Here is a 24,572-nt window from a genome sequence, read left to right as displayed (position 1 = left end):
AAAAGAGGAAGGCCCTCAACAAGATGGACTGACACAGTGGCTTCAATGATGGGCTCAAGTACAGCAAAGGTTGTAAGGCTAGCACAGGACTGGGAAGTATTTCATTGTGTTGTACATAGGGTCTGTACGGGTCGGAGCTGACTCAATGGCACCTAACACCACCACCACAACAATGTATCTTTGTAGCTCTGATTCCATTTTCTTAATGACTTAATGTTCATTTAATGCATTTCCTTAATGACTCTGAGCATATTTTCATGTGCTTACTGGCCATTTGTATATCCTCTTTGGTGAAATGTCTCCTTTGCCTACAGTTTTACTGGGTTTTCTGTGTGTTGTTAAGTTGTAGGAATTCTTTATATATATTGGATATTAAACCCTAATCAGATACATGGTTCCTAAAATTTTTCTCCTAAACTGTAAATTCTCTTTTCTTTGTTGATAAAAGTCCTTTGATGAACAAAATTTTTTTAATTTTGATATACTGCCTAAGGCATTTGACTCCTAACCAGAAGGTTGGTAGTTCAAACCCACCAGCCACTCCTCGGAAGGAAGGTTAGGCAATCTACTTTCGTAGTGCTATCGCCTTGGAAACTCAAGGAGGGGTAGCTATGAGTTGCATCCGACTCAACAGCAGTGAGTTTGGTTTTTTGGTTTTGTTGCTGTGCTTTTCAGTAGTATAGATAATATTCATTTTTAAAAAGCAAGACTTTAATCATTATTCAAGGAGCTCTGGTAACATAGTGCCTAAGGAAGACTGGTGGGTTTGAACTGCCAGCATTCTGGTTAGCAGTCAAGTGCCTCAGGCACTACGCTACCAGAGCTCCTATCACATCTAGGAAGTCTTATTAAAGAGACTATCCTTTTCCCCACTGAATAGTTTTAGCACCTTTGGGCCCTCATCCAGGCTCCCCCTGCCTGTCTGCAATCTCATGTCATCCTGCTGTTGCCCCGTACCTTCTGTGGCCAGATCAAGGCATTACAGATGAATAGGAGGAGGTAGCCCACGGCTAGTCAGCCACCTCCCCTCTTGTGACCCAGTATATCATTCAGGGTGGCGCAGAGAGCACTCTGGGCCTGGCTGCAGCCTCAAGTGGGCACTGGAGGTGCCACCTGAGAATTTTTTCAAAGTTAATATAAATGTGAAATGCCAGCATATCAATATAGTCAATGAATGAGGAGTAGGTGTAGTCTATATGTCTATCATTATGCTAGCACCAGGAGCTCTGGTAGCGTAGTGCCTAAGGCACTTGACTGCTAACCAGAAGGCTGGCGGTTCAAACCCACCAGCCACTCCTCGGAAGGAAGATGGGGCAATCTACTTCCGTAGTGATACTGCCTCGGAAACCCAAGGAGGGGTTGCTATGAGTCGGGTCCGACTCGACGGCACCTAACAACAAATGCTAGCACCAGACCAGTTACTATGGCTTTGAAATATATTTTCAGATCAGAAATTGTGAGTTCTCCTACTCTGTTCTTCTTTCAAGACTGCTTTGACTATATACGACCCCTTGACACTCTATATAAATGTGAGGATTGGCTTTTCCATTTCTGCGAAGAATGCTGTTGGAATATTTACAGGTATTTTGTTGAACCTATAGATTGCTTTGGGTAGTAATGACATCTTAACAATACTGTCTGTCATCCAACTCATAAGCATGGAATGTCCTTCCATTTATCCAGGTGCTATGTAAATGGCACTGTTTCCTTAACTTCCTTTTCAGATTGCTCACTGTTGATGTGACTGACTTTTTTCTGTTGACTTTGTATTTGTGTCTGTTGACCTGCCACTCTGCTGGTTTCATTTATTAGCTCTAGTAGTTTTCTTTTAGATTCTTTGGGATTATATCATCTACCAAAAGGGATAGATATCTTCTTTTCCAATTAGGATATTTTTTCTTTCTTTATCTTGTCTAATTGCTCTGGATAGAATTTAGAGGGTAATATTGAGTAATAGTGATCAGAGCTGGCATCCTTATCTTGTTCTGGATCTTAAAATAAAAGCAGAGTTTTTCTCCAGTGAGTATGATATCAGCTATAGGTTTTTAATATCAAGCATTTCTTATGTCTCTTTCATAACTAATCTAGACTTCTAGAAAAAGTAAGAATAGTAACTGTTCACGATAAGGCAGCACCCTTCTTTTTCAAAGGCAATTTAACTAGTTTTCTGTTTAATGACCCACAGAATAATTAATGCTTTGCTTTGTAAACTACAGAATAAAGCCAAAAAATTCAGTCTCTTATCCCTTCACCACATATACCTATTTGCAAAACAGAAATGGTATTAACTTAGCATGACCTATTTAAAAATACACTGAAATGAATTAGGAGAACCAATCCAAGCTCAACCTGTCAAATATTAAATGTTACTTAAATGTTACCTAATACTATGATAAATACAACTATCTTCAAACAATTCTAGTCAAGAATCTAGCTAAAAGGTTACATGTTAAAAATTCACGCATTCATCAAATGTTCAAACTAATGCTACTTACACTAACGCTAAACAGTCCCTATAACCATCTAAGCAAAAGAGGTGCTTAAAGATATGACAGAGGGAAACAAGCCCCAATGACAGGAAAGATCTTTTTTGTTTGTTTTGTTTCAAAGACTGCCACCCTATTGTAAGCTTTTTGTTCATTTTCCATTCTTTACACCATTTTTCATTCTTCACAAATGTGAACACTGCTTCTGCCTACATCACTACATACAAATTTAATTTGTTACTGACTTCATACACCTGGTTTGACGAAAGAACCAACCATTTTGTTTGACCTTGTCTTTATATTAAAAATTCGCTTCAAAAGTGAAGGCTCTCTCTCTTTTTACACTAACTCAACTAATTTTGGGTTTCTTACAAGAAATATCTAGCTACCCATCTGGTCTCCTCACAATGTCCTGCTTTCTTCTACCCACAGTCTATGTTGACTCAAGATCCTATTAATAGTTCCTCTATCACATTCTAGAATTGAAAGAGCAAAGCAGCCATACAAGTTTACCTAGTCCATGGTATACATTGACCAAACCCATGGTAACAACTGAAAAACAACAAATGAAACTCCTAACAAACCCACACATCTTTTTTTCAAGGGTACACTCAAATAAGCAGATATTATCAAATCTACTATAAAGAAAAATCCTGTATGATGTGGCTAAAAAACTATGCTCTGATTTGTCATTTGCTTACACTGATATAAAGACTGGAATACCTGTACTAAAATGAGAAATTTAAAATGTTCATCATTACTATAACTCAAAAATTCATGTGTGTTTTTATGTGTGTAAGAGAGTGCATGTGTGCACGTCTATGCATTTAGATACTTACTTGCTCCAATTTAAAGATATGCTGATTAAAGTAATGTTGTAAACGTTCATTAGCAAAATTAATACAGAACTGTTCAAAACTGTTATTTTCATAATCTTCAAAACCAAAAATATCAAGAACACCAATGGACAAGGTCTGAAAAACAAGACAAAAATTTTGGTTAAAAATTATATTCAAATTTAGTTTATGAATAATACCTATAACATACATAACAAAACACTCAAAGTCATTCTATAGTAGAATGTTTTTTATGGCCACTGCTAATGTAAAATATATTATAAATAAAAAACATTGTAGTTCTCTTTATCTTCATCTTTATTCTTAAATTACACTTAAATTTTTAACACATTAAATTTTAATATATTAAAATATGAACACAAAAGTAATCCATCAATTATTTTAAAGAATGTATGAAACAGGGTTAGTTGCTTATTATCTCAAATCTCATGAATCCCTAAGTGATCCTTCACTTATGTAACCTTCTGACTTCACATTAAGTGTGGGATCACCAGAGGTAAGTGAATCTTGACCAAGACTGGTTATGTAAAGAGGATCATTTCATTTTTCCTACTTTTGAATTCTATATCCCAATAAATGGAATTTTACCTTAAGAACACACTTAACAAGTATGTTTAATCAGCCTCATGAAGGGTAGAAAAGAAACCAGAAATCGAGATATGGTTTTTTTAAAATTAATTTTGTTTTCTTTAGTCAAAAACATTTATACACAAGGCTTAAAATGTTATACAGTTCCAACCAAAGGTTTATAATGAAAAACAATCCCTTCCTCATCTTCAATTTCTGCTCCCTACCATCAACTTCACTTCCGTGTTTTAGCTGGTTGTTATAATGTAGTATAATATAGTATAGTAATCTTTTTCCTTCTATTTCTTGATATTTTACTTCTAACATTATCTAGTAACTTCTTACTATGAATGATAGGGATTCAGCTTCAATACCCCTAAATATAGATACTGTTCTCACCATCTTATCCAGTTCTTGGAATATAACTATATGGAAATTTTGGGTTAAATGAAAATTTTTCTCCATAGGTGCTAAGAGGCATATGGGCAAACTATTATACTGATACAATTAAATTATAAGGAGAACTTCGGCAGTGAGTTTGGGTTTTTTGTTGTTCTACTAAGAGTATTTTGTTTAATTCTGTTGACTAATTCCCAGTCCTTAGGAAGAAAAGTAAAAATATAGTGCAAAAGACCCATAATAAGAGAAGAGAGTGAATCAATAATCAAAAACCTTCCGAGAAAAAAATAAAATAAAAGCCTGTTTAGATGGCTTCATTTGGGAACTACAACATTTCTTCCTTAAACTCTTCCAAAAATAGAAAACACTTTCTAATTCACTCTATGAGACCAGTATTACTGTAAAACAGAAGCCAGACAGACAGAATAAGAAAAGAAAGCTACAGACCAACATCTCTTATAAATATAGATGCAAAATTCCTCAATAAAATACTAAAAAACCTAATCCAATACCATATTAAAAGGATTAAATACCAGGATCAAGTAGGATTTATTCCAGGAATGCAAAGGTAATTTAACATTAGAAAATCAATCAATTTAATATACCACATTAACAGAACAAATGAAAAGTATAATGTGGTCATTATCAATCAATGCAGAAAACATATTTGAAAATCTAATACTTTTTTCATAATAAAAGTACCTATCAAACCAGGAGTAAAAAAGAAATTCCTCAATATGATAGAGAACATTCATAAAAATTCTACAGATAACATCATGGAGAAAGATCAAGAACAAAGCAAGAATGCCTGCTTTCACCACTGCCATTCAACACCATAGTAGAGGTCCCAGCAAGAGTAATTAGGAAAAAAAGAAGAAGAAATAAAGAGGTATCCAAACCAGCAAAGAAGAAGTAAAAGTATCCCGAGTCACAGATGGCATGATCCTATATAGAGAAAATCCCAAAGAACCCACAAGAAAGCTACTAGAGTTAAAAAATGAATTCAGCAAAGTTGTAGGGTACAAGGTTAAAACACAAAAATCAACTGGGTTCAATACACCAGTGATGAGCAAACAGAAAAAAGAAATTAAGGAAACACTTCCATTTTAAATAGGTTCTTAAAAAAAAAAAAGTTAGATATAAATTTAATCAGTGAGGTAAAGATTTATACACTGAAAATTATAAAACATTTCTGAAAGAAGTTAAAGAAGACCTCAATAAATGGAAAGATCCCCTATGTTCACAGATGAGAAGATGTAATATTGTTAAGATGTCATTACTACCCCAAAGCAACACAGAGATTCAACATAATTCCTATTAAAATCTTAACAGCTTTCATGTGGAAATAACAAAAACAATCCTCACGTTTATATGGAATTCCAAGGAGCTCTGAATAGTCAAAAGCAATCTTGAAAAACAACAGTTCATGATTTCAAAATGTACTATACAAAGCTACGGTAATCAAAAATTATAACGTTAAACATACAGACCGATAGAATAGAACTGAGGAGTAAAGAAATAAACCTGGTCAATTGATTTTCAACAAGGAAGCTAACTAAGTGCATTCAATAGGAAAAAAAAATAGTCTCTTCACTAAATGGTGCTGGGACAACAGGATTTCCACATGCAAAAGTATGAAGCTGGACCCACATTTCTTAGCACAAATGAAAATTAACTAAAAAATGGATCAACAACCTAAACAGAAGAACTAAAACCATAAAACTCTTTGAACAAAACATAGGGATAATGTTTCAGGACCTAGTATTCAATAATGGATCCTTAGATATGACACCAGAAACACAAGTAACAAAGCACAAAACAGATAAATTGGATTTCACTGAAATTACAAACATTTGTGCATCAAAGGACTTTATGAACAAAGTAAAGAGACAACATATATAAGAGGAGAAAATATTTGGGAATCATATATTTGCTAAGGGTTTAATATTCAGAATATAGTCACAAAAGGACAAAAAAAAATCCAATTTAAAAGTGGGCAAAGAATTTGAATAGACATTTCACCAAAGAGGAGATACAAAAAGCCAATAAGCACATGAAAAGATACTCAATGTTATTATTAGTCATTGTTGTTGCTGGGTGCAGTTATTAGGAAAATGCAAATCAAAACAACGAGATATCACTTCATGCCAACTAAGATGGCTATGATTAAATAAATAGAAAACAGCATATGTTGGTGAGGATGTAGAAAAACAGAAACCCACATCCATTGCTAGCGGGATTATAAAATGATACTGGCGCTGCAGCAGTCTGGCAGTTTCTCAAACAATTAAACATAGAACTACCATAGGATCCAGTAACTCCATTTCTAAGTATATACCCAAAAGAATTGAAAGCAGGAACACAGATACATTTACATCTATATTCACTGCAGCAGTAATCCTAACAGCCAAAAGGTAGAAACAATCTAAATGTCCATCAACAGATGAATGGATAGACAAAAACGGTACACACATGCAATGAACTATTACTCAGACATAAAGAGAAATGGAATCCTAATACATAGTACAATATGGATGTACCTTAAAAAGATCATGCTGTGAGAAATAAGTCAAATAAAAGGCCAAATACTATATAATCCTTCTTACATGAAATATCTAGAATAGGCAAGTGTATACAGACTTATCATTGGCTACCCGAGGCAGGCAGAAGGGATCAGTTAGGGGGACTCAATGCTTAGGGAACACTGAGCTTCCTGTGTTGATGATAGAAATATCTGGAAATGGATAATGGTGATGATTGCACAACATGATGAACCAATTAATGTGACTTAACTATGAAAACACTTTTTTACATATAAGTTTACAACAATTAAAAAAAACACAATGAGATGCCACTTCATCCTTACTAGGAAGGCTATCATCAGAAAATAACAAGTATAGCCAGGATGTAGAGAAACTGGAACTCTCATCCATTGCCAGTAGAAACGCAAAATGATGTAGCCACTGTGGAAACCAAGTTGGCAGTTCCTCAAACAGTTAAACATAGAATTACCATGTTGTTGTTGTTAAGTGCCATAGAGTTGGCTCTGACTCATAGCGACCCTATGCACAAGGGAACAAAACACTTCCCTGTGAGGTCCTGGAGCATCCTCACAATATTTGCTATGATTGAGCCGATCATCAAAGCTACTGTGTCAACACATCTAGAAGATGGTCTTCCTCTTTTTCACTGACCCTGTCCTTTACCAAGCATGATATCCTTCTCCAGGGACCAATCTGTTCTGACAACATGATCGAAGTACATGATAAGACACAGCAATTCCATTCTTTTGTATGTACTCAAAGACTTTTAAACAGGAATTTAAAGGGATATTTGTACAACAATATGTATTATATAATACTTCAAAGTTATTACAAACTGAAGTTCATATACATAATGATGAAGAATATATATCAAGACACACTAAGTTAAAAAATATCAGTCAGAAACAACACAGAGAGCATGATTCCACTTATATTTTTAAAAGCAACTCTGTGTATGCACATCTATAGAAATATAAATACATAGGAAAAAAGGTTTGTAAAGATACACTTCCCTTGAATCATAAAAACAGCAGTAGGAAAGAAGGCAGCAGGGAGTACTGTAAAGGGTGATTCATACCTATACTACATTATTCCGTGTTGCTTTTTATTTCATATATTTAACCATTTCATTAAAACAATTTTAAGGGAAAACTTTTCCATAATCAAATGTACATTTACCTTAGTATTTTGCTCCAAATCTTTACTATTCAAAAGTGCATGGTTAATTCGAAAAACTATCCAGTCAAATAGGGCACTATACAGAGACTTAGCCATGGAGTTCCTTACTGTCACAGCCTGAAAAAATAAGAAAAGAGTTAGGAGTACAAGTGGAACTGGCAATGATCTGACTCAGATATTGTAACAAACTTTGTTTTCCTATCATTCAAGAAAGAAAGCTTATTCTCCTGAATTTTTCTCTTAAGATAAATAGTATAAAATTGAAATTGAGAGAACTACACATTAATTTAGGCTCATGGGGTAGAAAGGAGATGGATGGTCACAACTGCCATGAAAGATAATAGGAAACAAAATATAGGTCATTCAGTTCAAAACATTTTTACTTAAAATTAAGGCATGTATTTCCCCTAGAAAAGAAATATAATAGAAAGTTCCGTATAAATATGCATAATCAAACAAATGGACAATGCCAGCTCAGTATGGAAATGTATTCTACACAGAGGAAGAAATCTCTATTAGCAAAAAGGAATCAATATCTAGATAAAGTGTTAGGACAAAGTAAGAATGCAATATATGGTCACACACTAGATTAATAAAATACAATTCTAGTATCTCTGGAATCTTAATCAGAGTCTAAAAACATACATATAATACCACCACAATTACATTCCTATTTGTCTTTACCTTGTCACCCACAATAACCTCTAGAATTTCTCTCTCTCAGAAAAAGTAACAATTACTTTACTATGGAGTTGTGCAATTTATTTTTTTCCTCACTTCAAACTCTCTAATTTTTCACAGCCTAATAAAAGCAATCATTCTGAAAACTACTTCTATAATCCAGGATGGCACTAATTCCTCCTAAATTGTTAAACTCCTCCTATTCTATCATCCACATTTTGGTGAAAATATATACTCTATATTTCCACTATCAATTAAATCAGTGAGAAAAAATGGAAACTGATAATTATAGTTATAGGATATAAGTAATTTGAAAAGTATGGCATCTAAGTTGCTAGCTAGTAATCCATGAAATGAACATTTAAACAAGGTTTGCTTTACATACACATCATATGGTCAAAAAGCAGGTAACAGCAAAGTGTTAGCAAATACGTAAGAAGTGAAGAACTCTCATGCCCTGTTAAGTATCTTAACTAGCACAGGCATTTTGAAAAGCAGCACAGGCATTTTGAAAAGCAATCTAGTATTACAGATCAATTAAGAACATATAAAAACCAAGACCCCATAATCATGCTCCTCAGTTCATATTTCAGAGCAGTGGTTCTCAAAGGGTGACTTCAGACCAACAGCAACAGCATCAACATCAACTGGAAACACTATAAAAGCAAATCCTCAAGCCCCACCCTAGACAGACTAAAAGCAGAAATTCAATGTGGTGTCTGTTTTTTAAAAAGCTTACCTGGTGATTCTAATGCACACTAATGTTTGAGGACCACTGTTCTAGAGATGTCTTGCACAAGTCAATAATATTTATCATTGTGGTTGCAGTCTAGCTGGAACTCAACTTAAATGTCCATTCACAAAGGGAATGGACTGAAAAACTGTGTGAATAATAAAGAGCTTCTAAAGAGAAAACAATGTTACCTTCTGTGGCAAATGGTAGATATGGTTTTTATCCAGTTAAAAAAATAAATAATGTCTTCTTCTGAAGTAAAGACTGGGCAGGTTTGCTTACAAGATAAAAGACCAAGGTTTCTAAATTCAGGATTGGTTCCTCAGCTGCACGCAATACCACTGCATGTGACACAAACTCACCTAGACTGCTCCACATCACTCCTATGGGGCTTGGGTGGCAAGGGGAAATGAGATGAACATGAAGCCCATGCTGTTTACTATGCCATGAGTTATAAAGTCCTTTATCTCTGTCCCAAGAGTATCATGTCTCTGCCATATTCTGTGAAACTGTGGGAGGCTAATTTGTTAGCCAGTAAGTAGGGTAAAATCTCAGACTCTTCACGGTTGATATTTGCATGGATTCAAGGTACTACTGAAACATTAACTGAGATCTAAATGAAGGAAATGTGGGGGGAAAGGGCAGTTAGAATAAAAGGAAAAGAGTAAAGAGAAAATAGGAGAGGCTAACTTGGGCTGTGCAAAGAAGGAGAAAGAAAGAATAATGGAAAACCAAAGGACAAGTGGGAGTTTATTTTAATACATACAACTTGCAAACACATATGCCAAGGAGAAAGAGCCAATAAAGATCACGGAGCTCTCTTAGACTGTGATCCAGATGGAAAATTTTGACTTAAACCTGCTTTTTTTCCTGAGATAACAGAATACAAATGAGTTTAGAAACTCAAATAACATTATAGGCAGAAAGGAAGCTGAACAAGTTGTTATTTATTTCTAATTTTATGCACGTGTTAAGAAATAAAAGCATCTAATGGAAATGAGAGGCAAAGGGTGTATGAAGAAGAGTGCTAATTGTTGACAGGTATGTAAGGAAGTTGAAAGGAGAAAAGTACAAAGATTATCAGACAACAGTGTGGAACCCATGGAGTACGTATATAATAAATGTATACTGACAGCAATCTAAGAAAACAAAAAAACTTTATATTCTTCAGGATCTTCTGATGGATATGAGGCCATAAGACAAGAGCCTTTGAAGAGTCAAAAGAGCAATTACAAGATACAGAGATTCAAAACTTCAGATGCTGGCTACTATGTTTTTGAGACAGTATTTCTGTTATGCCTAACCAGTAATCAGTGCAGTACCTATAAATAAGTAAAGATCATAAGCATAGTAGTAAATATATAGGCTTGAGCTATTTTAACATAATAGCAATAAAAAGTTTATTACTAGTTAATCGAAATAAACCCCAATAAACTCCATCAATATTAAAAGAAATAATCTAGAAGTAAGAATGCTATCCACAGAAATTAAAAATAATGATTGCCGGTAGTTCCCACAAGATGGTGGACTAGGCAGAAGGACTGCACAGACCCTCTTCAACAAAGAAAAGGAAAACCAATTAACACAGACACAGAAGATAATCCTGGACCCCTAAGCCTTGAAGGGAAGGATACAGAAGTGGACTAAGGCCCAACTAGCAGAAGAATTTGCGGGAAAATACCAAAAAAGGATACATAAGGAGCTGTGGTCTGGCAGCAACCTGAGCGACCCTGACGGCACAGACGACTTGGACATTCCCAAGTGGTGCAACCCAAAGGACACTCAGGGTCTGCAAGACTGAAAAGGTACAACGTTCTTCTTGTTACTACACCCTACACCCGCTTGGAGAACGGAGGTGTGGCCATCCCCACTCCCACCTACCCTCTGGGCCCACAAGAACTCCATCACAGTCGATATGCTCATAGTGTGAATGACATTGACTACAATCCTCATAATGTAACAACTCTCTTCCCTTTAATCCCCATAATGTAACAACTCTCTTCCCTTCTTCCTCCTGGTTACCTTTTACCCATGTCCTTCATTTCAATGCATTCCTGCCCTCTAAGTTTTCTCCCTGTATAAATGCTGCCATTCTAATCTCCCATGGTTGATTGTTCTAAGGAGTATACCTACCTGGTGTGAATGTTCACCTTATACACTTCTTTTACTGTTTGGCTGGAACCCACAGGAGTAAGTTCAATTCCAGGCCTGAAGGGGGACTAAGGAGTATACAGTCTAGGGGATTTCACCAGCCTCTATCAGACCAGTAAGCCTGGTCTTTCTTATGATTTTGAGTTTTGTTCTACATTTTTCTCCCACTCTATTCAGGATCTCCTATTTTGATCCCTTTCCAAGTGGTTGACAGGGGTAGTTGGGCATGATCTAGTTCTACTGGTCATAGGGTCATGTAGGCTGAGGTTCACATAGTCCATTAGTCCACTGAACTAATTCTTTCCATGCATCTTTGGTTTTCTTCATTCTTCAGAAAGTTGAGTTTAAAGTTAAATGTAAATAAGCGTAAAAGTAATTCTTTGTTCAAAATGCACCAACAGCAGAAGAGAAGCCAGATGATTGGGACCTTCTAAAAATTAAATGTTTATGTGCTTCCAAAGACTTCTCCAAAAGAGTCAAAAGAGAACCTACAGATTGGGAAAAAATATTTGGTAATAACATATCTGACAAGGGACTTATCTCTAGAATTTATAGAACCCTCCAACACCTCAATAACAAAAAGACAAACAATCCAATTAAAAAATGGGCAGAAGACATGAATAGACACTTCACCAAGGAGGATATTCAAGCGGCCAACAAACATATGAAGAAATGCTCACGATCATTAGCTATTAGAGAGATGCAAATCAAAACAACAATGAGATACCATCTTGCTCCAGCACTAGTAGCAAAGTTCAACAAGACAGAAAATAACAAATGCTGGCGAGGTTGTGGAGAGATTGAGACTCTCATACACTGCTGGTGGGACTGTAAAATGGTACAACCATTGTGGAAAGCAGTATGGCGATTCCTTCAAAAGTTGGAAATACAAATACCATTTGACCCAGCCATCCCATTACTAGGTATATACCCTAAAGAAGTGAGAGTCATAACAAGAACAGATATATGCACGCCGATGTTCATCGCAGCACTATTTACAATAGCCAAAACATGGAAACAACCTAGATGTCCAACAACTGAGGAATGGATAACCAAACTTTGGTACATTCACACAATGGAATACTATGCAACGCTAAAGAATAATGTAGAATCTGCAAAACACCACATAACGTGGATGAACTTGGAGGACATTATGCTGAGCGAAATAAGTCAGTCACAAAAGGACAAATATTGTATTAGTCCGTTATTGTGAAAGTTAAGGAAAGGTTTATATATTGGAGGACATTTTCTTTGTTGGTTACCAGGGGTGGGAGGGAAGGGGAGGGAATGCTGTTAGATAGATAGAGATAAATATTGATTTGGGTGAAGAGAAGGGCAATGTACCAAATGTGAGTGACCAATATGGCAGCATTGAGGATGAGAAAGACAGAGAGAGTTACATGGGCAGTAAAAACAACAAATATGAACCCCTTTGTAAATACAATACTGAGTTGTCAATGAAAGCAAACATGGGTATAGGGACGGATGGATGGGTGAACAAGCTAAACAATTATGTATGTCTAAATGGAGAGTGTATCCAAGATCATATACAGGGTTGGCAGACAATGGGCCTCTCGAAGAGTATGAAGGGATGGACACTGGGAGGAGGTAACTATGGGGAGGAAGTGGGAGGGGAGCTGCTGCATTGCAAATTTTGGTCAATGACATGAGACAAAGTATATGTGAACTGCTGTATGAAAAGTGAATTTACTCTGTAAATCTTCACCCAAATCCTAATAAAAAAAAAAAAAAAAGTAATTCTTTGTAATGAAAAAAGTTCTGAAAGAAAATATAAAAGCTCTAAACCTTTACATAAAAGAAGAAGAAAACTCTTAGAAAAGTTTGGAGATTTTTCTCATTTAGAAAAGAGCACACATAATATGAGACTATAAAATAAGACACAATATCGCTAACATAATGAAAAATAAAGACTTGAAGGTACAGTTAGGAGGTACTCAAAATGTAGGATAAATGGATCAAAGTCAGCCTACAGAGCATTCTCTAGAGTTCAATCACAATTTCCCTACCTGTGTATCTCCTATTCCCACATTCCTGCTATAGTTTCTCATTACTTTCATAAAATTACTGTATAACATAGTGGTTCTTCAATAATTTTCCCACCTCTATACACTTGAAGGGGAGCTCTGGTAGCATAGTGCCTAAGGCACTTGACTGTTAACCAGAAGGCTGGCGGTTCAAACCCACCAGCCACTCCTCGGAAGGAAGATGCGCCAATCTACTTTCGTAGTGATACTGCCTCGGAAACCCAAGGAGGGGACGCTATGAGTCGGGTCCGACTTGATGGCACATAACAAAAACAACAATAATACACTTGAAGAGTATAATAGTAGTGGCAGTAATGAAAACCAAATCCACTACCATCGAATTGATTCCAGTTCATAGTAACCCTTTAGGACAGGGTAGAACTACCCCATAGGGTTTCCAAAGCTTCTCCCACAGAGTGGCAGGTGGGTTCAAACTCCAACCTTTTGGGTAGCAGCTTTAACCACTATGCCACCAGAGGTCCTAAGTGGCAGTAATAGTGGCTCATTACAGCAATAAATCTCACCAGGGTGCTTCAGTATACAGATGATATTTAAAGCCAGGAGACTGGGTGAGATAATCTACATAAAGAATAGAAAGAGACAAAGATTGTGTCCTAAGGCACCCCATATTTTAAAAGTCAGGAATAAAAGAAAAAGCAAGCAAAAGGACCACAAGGGAGTGGCCAACAATGTAGGAATAAACCAGAAGAGTATGATGTCCTGGAATATAAATAAATAAATAATCTTAAGAAGCAATAATCAACTGGGTCAAATGCTACTTATTTATAATTTAACCTATTATCTATCTACCCCATATTAATAATATGAAAATTAATAATAGTGAATACCATAAAATCCTTTGAGAAAAATGCATGCAGTGCCTAAGGCATTTGACTGCTAACCAGAAGGCCGGCACTTCAAACCCACCAGCCACTCCTCGGAAGGAAGATGGACAATCTACTTCCGCAGTGATACTGCCTCGGAAACCCAAGGAGGGGTCGCTATGAGTCAGATCCTACTCAATGGCAGTGAGGTTTTTTGTTTTGTTTTGTTTTTTACTGCTTAAAATCAGAGGACAATAACTTTTTAAGTTTCCAAATTAATACAAAGTTCAAGATCAAAATTTCAAAGACCTATAAAATATTTGTCAATATTTTCATACTGTAAAGGAATGAACACAAACCCAAACTTCTACAAATATTCAAAGTACTTTGTTCAATGTATTCTGATTTCAAAGAAAATCTATTCATACCTCTGCCAGCTTATATGGTAAAATAAGCTTTTCTCCTACTGTCACAGTCTTCCTGGTAACTAATGCTTCAAATAGCATCTCTTCTTTAACCTATGGAGTAGAAAAATAAATTCAATATGTAAGATTTATTTACATGCCCAGTCCGGCAATAAGAGTAATTACAATGATCTACAAGTGGATACACAGACAGACACACAAGCTGAAAGGGGATGGGAAGGCAAATGGGACCACAACCACAAATATATACAGGTTTGAAAGAAGATACATATGTATCCATGAATACAGTAAGGAATACGGAACAAATTTATGAAAACTTCTTAGCCATAACCTTGAGGGAATGAGTCACTGGACCTGGGGGAGCTCAGGACCACAGCCTCGGGTGACATCAAGGTCAATTAGACATCCTACACTGTTGAGTACTGACTGCGATCTTAAAAGCCAGTGAGTGGCCATTTTAGGTACAACTCTTGGGCTCTCCCTGTCCAAAGGAAAGAAGGATGAAGAAAATAAAAGACATAAGGAAACAAATGGTCCAAAGGGCTAATGGACCATTTGAACCCCCATTTCCATGACCCTGAGACCAGAAGAACTAGATGGTGCCTTGCTACAATTGCTGATTGCTCTAAAAGGGATCAAACAGGAGGTCCTGGACAGAGGAGAAAAATGTGGAACACAACTTAAAATCATAAAAAAAAAAAAAGACCAGGCTTACTGGTCTGATAGAAACTGGTGTAACACCTAGACTACGGCCCTCAGTCACTTTTCAGTCCTAGAACTGAATTCACCCCTTGTGGCTCAAATTTCCACCAAACAATCGACAGGCCTATAAGGTGAACAATAATACCAGCGAAGTAGCAATCAACCATATAAGATCAAAAGGGTAGCATGTACCCAGGTATAAAACTCGGAACTCAGGAAGGGATAGGAAAGAAGGACAAATATAAACAGAATACATAGGGAGAAAGTGGGAAGTGTGCTGTTACATTGTAGGGAATGCAATCAAAATCAGAAAACAAATGATTATGAACCGTTGCCATTGAAGGGAAAACCAATTTGGGTTGTAAATTTTCACCTAAATCACAATAAACAGTTGTGACAACAGGCTGAATTATTTTATTGAAAGCCCAAATAAAGAAAGAAATTTTAATGAGACTAGCAAATACACAACGTTGGTGGTGGTGGTGTTATGTGCCGTCGTCGAGAGGGACCCAACTCATAGTGACCCCTCCTTGGGTTTCCGAGGCAGTATCACTATGGAAGCAGATTGCCCCATCTTCCTCCCGAGGAGTGGCTGGTGGGTTTGAATCACCAGCCTTCTGGTTAGCAGTCAAGTGCCTTAGGCACTACGCCACCAGAGCTCCCAAATACACAATAGAGAAAAGAAAGTATGCTCGTGATTTCAATGGCTGCCAAAGTAGAATTTAAGTGCCCCACTTGTCCCACTTCCTCAAAAAATAAGATAAAGGCAAACAGTATGAAACGGCTCTTTTAAAATTAAAGTTTGTTTTCTGACCATAATGGAGAAACATGTACAGAACAGCAAAAAAAAAAAAAATTAGATCAATCATAATCTCACAACCTAGAGACAAGGACTAGAAAGACCACCTTTCTTGAATGCCAGGAACATTCCAACAGATTATTGATGTATATGATTCAGGAGTTTATTTGTATTTACAAATGTAAAACTTTAATCAAAATAAAGTTGATGCTTTCTTGTTTCTCACTCTCTCCCCAGAGGCAAATACTGTATCATGAATTTGACACGTATAATTTCAGTTCACGCTTTCAAACTTTTATATTAGATGTATTCATAAACAGCACATTATATTGCTATGTGTATTTAAACGTTGCCTGTATAGTATCATACTGCCCATAAGCTTTCAATATCTGTAGTGATCATTTAGATCCAACTTAGTCATTTTAACTGCAATATATAGTGTTTTAGCATATAAATGTACGACAGTGTGTAAATCATTCCTGTTCGTGCAGGCATTTATCCAAATTATAATTTTACAATATTAGAAAATAAATTGCAGTGAATATTCTTTCATTTCAGTTGAAGAGTTTCTTTAAAGTGCACAGGAATTACCATGATATAGGGCATACTTTTTTCAGCTTTATAGGTTATTGCCAAACTCCTGTACACTATTTTTTCCAATTTGGTCTCTCAGCAGTAGCATTGAAAGTTCTCATTTTTTTCAAACTATGCTATATTTGGTATTATCAGACTTTTGATTTATTGCCACACTAATGAACAAGAAATGGGTAAAACAGGGGTATTTTACAATCAAGCAAATCATTTTAGAGTAAATGGGAAAACTAAGTTATAAAACTAGAAGGGGGGAACTATAGAAGGAGGCTTTATTCTACCAACAGCAATTTATGACAGATCAAGAATTATTTAAAGGATGATTTAAAACTAGAAGGGGGGAACTATAGAAGGAGGCTTTATTCTACCACCAGCAATTTATGACAGATCAAGAATTATTTAAAGGATGATTTTGAACAATACTGATTGAATAATATCTAATAAATATTATACCATGAAGAGATGCTTTGGAGCATCCATTGTTCAAGCCTCAAATTCTAAAACTTGGAAATACTTGGAGACATTTTATCTTCCCCAAATGCAGTAAAACTAAAAATGAGTTACCACTGTTTAAACACGAAATTCCAACCTCCTATAGTAATATATACAAGGAAAATATTACACTATACAACGATAATAAAACTAAGAAAAACAAGAAATAAACATGTGAAAAAATACAAATATTTTGAGATATATTTCTAGATTTAAGCAATATTTTTAAAAGTGAACACTTAAAATTAAAAGGTCTATGCCAGAGACTCAATAAATCTTTAAAAAGGAACAGACATAAAACTGTTAACAATGTAGAGCAAAGGTCACGTTCATACACTTAAAGAGAGAGTATGAATTGGTACAAATACTGTGGAGAGTAATTCTTGATATCAGTAAAAGCTTAAAATTTTATAACCCAAAAATTTTATCCCTTGAACTATATGCCAGAATAATTTGTATACTCATTAACAAGGCATGGACAAGAATGCCTATTGTAGTACTACCTAAAAAAGGAACATAACAAATAACTTCAATATCCATAAACAGAAAAAGAGATAAATTACGTTATAGTCATGTAACAGAATCTTATATAGCTGTTAAAAAGAATATAGAATATATAAATCAACACTGAAAAAATCTCAAAACCATAGAACGGAAAAGTCAAGCTGTAGAAGAACAGATAGCAATGTAATGTTTATATAAATCTGAAAAAATACAAAACAAACCTACATTTTTATGAAAAACTTGTTTGTACTGCAATTATAAAAATAAGAATTGGAATCATAAATAGCAAATCCATGTTAATGGTTATCTCTGGTGAGGATGCATATAGTGAGCTTCAATTATAATTTTCAATTGAAGTATATTTATTTTCAAATATTTTATTACTCAGGCTGGGCTGTGAAGTATACAGGTGTTTATTACATTATTTTCTATATAATATTTTATGTTATAAAATTTTATAATTTAAAAGGGGAAAAACAAAGAATATGGGAAAACAGAAATACATAGTTAAGTAAAATGGTCAAAAAATAAATCTAAAAGGCAATTATTTAAAAACAAGAAATTGAAGACAAATCTCATACAAATCTTAAAGAAATTTAAGAGATACAAACAAATAGAAACCTAATGCTATAGTAAAAGAAAAACTTTAAAACATTAATGGAATATCTACCACCAACATAAAAATAATAAATTTTAAACATTTAATGTAACACAAGGTTTCCTAGAAAAACACAAAATTTACTCAAGCCAGATTTGAAAATCCAAACAAATAAATTAACATGGAACAAATGAAAAGGCATCAATACAGTTGATCATAAGGTTAATATATCTCAAATCTGTAAGGAATACATTATTCTCTGCTAATGATCCCTTTTTTTAATTTAGGAGGGAAAAAAAAGAATGGAAAACTATCCAGCTCATTTTAAGGAGTGGGCTTGATACTGGCAATAAAATCTAACTAAAATCATACTCAGAACTATACAAATACACACAACCACACACAACACTAATCATCTCACTGTATTTGAGAATGCTACTAAAGTATTATTGAATTCATGATATTTTAATCAGCTACCTCTAAAATTTTCCAAATATTCTCTTTTATACATATATGGCTTTTAAAATTAAAAAAAAAAAATCTTTATTACTAGAAAACATGCTTAAAATACATAAATCTGCTAAAAACTGAAGTTTGGGATAATGGAAATGGTTCTACTATCTCACAACAAAGATATTTCCACAATCAACTACTGGAATTTGTTCACTTTTCAATAATTTCACAAGCACTTGTCCCAATACATGATGGTAAACAAAAGACATACATTCACTTTTTGCCTAAAGTTGCCTCAAAAAATAAGTGGGGAAAAAAGATATAAAATTAAGCCATTATTTTAAAAGCATTTATGTTCTAAAAATTAAATCTATATTTTATCACTGAACTGAAACACTTTAGATAGAGGGGAAAGGAAAATTAAATCTTCTTAATTAAAAAGTTTAAATTTTAATTAAACTTTTTATTATATCTATCCTTTTCAATTTCACCTCAGCCAAAGTCTTAAAGTTATAATTACTATCAATTTTAATCAATTAATAGCAATAACTTATTTAAGCAATTCCTAAGAATTAACTATAGACAGGATACCATGGTAGGTCCTATCAAATCTCTAGCTTCTGAATTTAGATGCTATCTTATTTCTACTTAACACCAAACTTCAGTTCCTGGAACTATGGAATTTAACAAAAAGGAATTTAAGAGGCTTGATTTCAAAAATGAGACCTGGTATTAAATCACTGGTAAGACCGATTCTCAGAACTGGAATTCTTCTACTTTTATTTTTTTCCCCCCTTTTCACCAATACTTGTGTTCCTGTCTTAGTTATGTGAGTCGTTCTTACAGCCTTCCACCAGAGAAGGAATACTGCATTAGACCCAAAAGCCTTGGTATTTGTTGAATACCTAGGCTTATAATTAAGACCACTATCCACAATTCCCTGTATTACCTGTTGTTGTTATGTGCCCTCAAGTCAAACCCAACTCATAGTGACCCCTCCTTGGGTTTCCCAGGCGGTATCACTACAGAAGTAGATTGCCCAACCTTCCTTCCGCTATATTACCTAGCACAATACTAAATGCTTTACTAAAATAGAACCTGAAATGTCTGACTGAAACACCATCTGTTCTTTGATGTTCATGACCTTCCTATCACAACCATCAGAAACAACACTCCACCTACCAGTAGAACTGCTTTCCAATGAGTGAGTCTAGTTCCAGTTCAAGTTACTCCCTTTTCTTGTCCCTTCCACCAAGCTAGCTCATTCCATTACAGTTAATAAGAATGCTCAGTTATGCACAGAAAAAAATAAACACTGTAAGGTTAGATAAAGTACTCTCAAAAAGCACTGTAGATTTATAGTAGACATAAACTAGTAAACAATTAACTTGAAGAAGGTTGGGCAATCCTACTTCCGTAGTGATACTGCCTCGGAAACCCAAGGAGGGGTTGCTATGAATCGGGCCAACTCGACGGCACATAACAACAACAACAACAACACATAACCAAAACTAATTATGCTAAGTAAAAGCAAACGCTCTATGTTAAGAGAGTGGGTTTAGAATATTTAATAAGGTTAAATACCATGAAGTGGCATATGAATCAAGATGTGAAGGATGAGTGATATTTTAACGGAAAAAATGCAGGCTATTCATAATCATCAAAAACTGGAAGCCTCCAAGATGTCCTTCAATAAGTGAAAGGATAAACTTTGGTACACCCATGCAATGGAACATTAATCATAATAAAAAGAAATGAGCTATAAAGTCACAAAAAGACATAGATAAATCTTAAATCCATAATCCTAAGTGAAAGAAGTCAATTTGAAAAGACTACACTGTATGCTTCTAGTAATATGACAGTCTAGAAAAGGCAAAATTATAGAGCCAGTAAAAAGATCAGTAGTTGCCAGGGGATGGCCAGGAAGACTGAATAGGTAAAGCACAGGGGATTTTAGGGCACTGAAATTATTCTGCATCATACTGTAATGGTGGATACATGACGTTATTCATTTGTCAAAACCCATACAACCATACAACAAAGAGAGTTAAGCTTAATGTATGCAAGTTTTTTTAAAAAAAAAAAATCATTTAGGAAGTCATGTATCCCAGGAAATAATATAGACTATAACAGGAGAATCTAATTGTTTCATACAAGTGTTGTATGAAACAACCTCAAAGAAGAGGTTCAGGAGGAAAGGTGTTGACCTAAGTAGTTTTGGAAATAAGTGGTATCTGGTAGCCCACTGGTTAAAGTATTCAGCTGCTAACCAAAAGGTCAGCAGTTTTAACCTACAAGCCACTCCACAGGAGAAAGATGAGCCAGTCTACTTTCATAAAGATTTACAGCTTTGGAAACGCTATAGGGCAGTTCTACTCTGTCCTATATGGTCACTTTGAGTCAGAATCGACTCAATGGCAGTACATTTTGGTAAAACTAAAGGCAAAAGAAACTTCACATAAGCACTATACTATATTCTAGTTCATAAAATGGCTTCCCACCAGGGGTATGGCTTAAAAACTCTAGTACATGTATACTGGAATTCAACAATTAAGTACATGGATGGCAGATGGTGGGAGTCAGGTTCCTCACAACTGGAGGGAGAATTTACAGATAAGCTAAAGCGAAAGGCTAGAATTATCCATATGGTTATGGACTAGTTGGGGGCATGAGTATGAACTCATGTTTAGCTTTATATAGATACAGATAGTTATATATAGAAACAAAAATATGCGCATACAATCCTGGTGGTTTACACATATATATTTTCCTTGCTCTGTCAGCAGAGAAAGCCTATTAAAAAATAACATCACTTTTAAGATGAATCCAGCAAGATGAGTAGTTAGCTGGGAAATCATCACTCCACAAAGAATACAGTAACAAATATTTTGATGCAGGAAGCAGCACAGTAGATGAGGACCTTTAAATATGATCCAGCCCATGAAGAAAAGCAAAGCAATACCTTTTCTCTCCATCCATGCAGATACCTATCATGAAATAAAAAAACCTAACCACAGTATCAGTATGAGAAAAAACCTCAAAGTAAGGAGAAGAAAAACTTAAATATAGGCCTAGAACATTAGTGGAAGTACTCATGATCTCCAGCAAACAGAGGAATTATGAATTCCCAGAGCAAGGGAAATTAGGGAAGAAACCCAAAAAAGATTCTGGCACACTCAACAGCAAAGTAATGAAGATAAGAGAAATTCCTCTTTTGGCGAAATATCGTTAGTAAAAATCATTAATCCATTTATACTGATAGAATAGTTATACAAAATAAAAAATGAGAAGTTGCCCAGTATTTGAAAAGACAACTGAGAATGCAATCACTCACTTCTAATAAATCTGAGACAATAGGCAGTACTTCAGGATTACAGATATCAATGGAGTCATCCCGGTATGTCTTCTTTTTGTAACAGATATTGCCCAAATGTAGTATTGCTGAGAGAAGGGAGAAAATCCTGTGAAAATAAAAACATTACAAATTATAGCTTGTGTGTATTCTCAAAGTTCATGTCATTCCAAAATTCTAGTTAAGTAAATTAACCAGTACAAATATGAAGTATTTAACATTGAGAGAAATAAGAAATATGAGAATAACTATAATGTTTACTAAATGTCAGGCACTGTGGAAAGTGCTATACACAATCTTAGTTTCAGTAATATATCAAAGGATCTTCTTCCTATAATTGAATTTGCTATAGGTTATCACTTAATGCCCTAACTGCTTTTCAGACTATTTGGAATGCCCTTTCCCCTCACTATATTAATCTATAAATCAGCATTGGAAAGGCACTGAAGTCTGTATTTTTATACGTATTTTCTACCAAGTATCTAGGTAATTTTATTTTATTTTCTTTGATTAAGCATATTTAAGAGATGTTTTCCTGCATCATTTTATGGAGTTCTTAGTAAATGCTTACAAAAATAACTAAACCACTGTGGAATACAGGTAGTTCCCGAGTTACAAACATCCAACTTATAGATAACTCCTACTTGCCCTTTAACGTAAGACTTCCTATCAGTTGTGTCATGGTCAATGAAGTGAAACAAGAACAGATCTGAATTTTTCAATTGGGTGATTTGTCATGTTAACCAGAACAGGAAAAATTATAAGTCAAAGCACTGAAATGGGAGACTTGTATAAGTTATAGTGAACCTTTTCAGGAGCCTGATGTGTGACACTGAATTACTAACAGGACTATAGAAAGCCATGCACAAGAAAGAGACAGTGTCAGCCACTATCTTTATCTTTGAAGCCCTTTTTAAATGCTATATAAATTTGCCCTCACTTTGCCAACCTCTACTCACAACAAATTCTTTTATCACAATCACCTTTACCTGCTGACATGTATCTTTTACATAACTGTAAAAGGCTTTGAGCTTTTTCTTGCACCAAAGTAAAGCTAAATAAGAACTGTATGCTCCTATTTCGGATGAGCTAACAATTCTTAAAGACAGAGTTAGGAATGGATTTTGTTCGTAACCCAGACGCTGCCTAACATCAAGTTATGATCGCAAAATATCTTCCTCTAGGCACTTCCTTCTCACCCTCCCTCCTGTCTCAGGAACACATGACCCTTCTCTAGTCAATAACTAACCCCTCCACTGGTGCTCTACATCCAATGAACTCCAGTTTACTCAGGAACCTTACTCTACCCATTTTCCCAGCTTTCACCCATACCTTATAAGAGCTTTCTATCAAATCAGCCTCATGTTCACTTCTACTTCAAAAAACCCACCTTAGATTCCACATTTTCTCTTTCCCTTTATAAACAAGCTTCTTATCATGTTAATTTCTATTCCTAGTTTTCACTTTCTCACCCTCTATTCATCTTGTATTTTGACATCTACTCCCCACTAAACTGTCTCATGGAAGTTACCAAGAATGTCTATGCAGCTAAGAACGTATATGATGCCCTTATCTGACACCTCAGAGGCATTTAACATGGATGAACACTCTTTCCAAAAGCCCTTCCTGAAAATCCTTATATATACACATCTTTGTGCTCTTGTCCAGTTATTTCCTTAATGTATTTATGACACCATAACAATGTACTTTCCAAAAAGTAGGAGTATCCTTATTAAAACAATGATGTTTCTTTAGAAACCTGATAGATATGAAAGTACAGATCCTGAATCAACATCTAATTTTTCAAGAATTTTAAAAGTTTAAACGTTGGAATCATTCAAAACTCAAACAAAATGTAAGTCAATTATAAAGGAATAATTCACAAAAGTACTCTACATCAAATTAAATTTTAAAGGAAATTAGAAAGTAAACTTGGTATCACTTAAAACATTTTAAACACTAATGGAAGTCTAAAGACAAAAACACAAATTTAGAAGTCATTTTCTGAAAATTACCTTTGGTAATAGTTCTTATAGCTGATAATTATATTGTTTCAATATTTTGGTTTCAATAATCAACACGTAAATGTTTTATCAAACACAAATAAAATATATGACATAGAGTTCCCAGAAATAATAAATGCCATATAAACTATTTAATTACTATAGTCCAATATAAAAAAGATCTATCT

General features: G+C 34.9%; 1 protein-coding gene across 1 annotated transcript in view; it reads right to left on the bottom strand.

Moving 5' to 3' along the window:
• The window catches only part of MYO9A (myosin IXA), a 441,307-nt gene that overhangs the window by 280,899 nt on the left and 135,836 nt on the right, over positions 1 to 24,572 (bottom strand). Inside the window, exons 7-10 of the mRNA XM_042783070.1 lie at positions 22,364 to 22,490; positions 14,894 to 14,983; positions 8,032 to 8,148; positions 3,326 to 3,460 (exon numbers count right to left, since the gene is read on the bottom strand). Of these exons, the coding sequence (XP_042639004.1) occupies positions 3,326 to 3,460; positions 8,032 to 8,148; positions 14,894 to 14,983; positions 22,364 to 22,490 (469 nt within the window). The remainder of the gene's footprint in view (positions 1 to 3,325; positions 3,461 to 8,031; positions 8,149 to 14,893; positions 14,984 to 22,363; positions 22,491 to 24,572) is intronic.

Source organism: Orycteropus afer, unplaced genomic scaffold (assembly GCF_000298275.1).
Source record: "Orycteropus afer afer isolate SDZICR_OR568_19922 unplaced genomic scaffold, OryAfe1.0 scaffold00015, whole genome shotgun sequence".
Taxonomy (NCBI): Eukaryota; Metazoa; Chordata; class Mammalia; order Tubulidentata; family Orycteropodidae; genus Orycteropus; species Orycteropus afer.
Note: the sequence above shows the minus strand (reverse complement) of the source record. Positions and strands in the feature narration are given on the sequence as shown.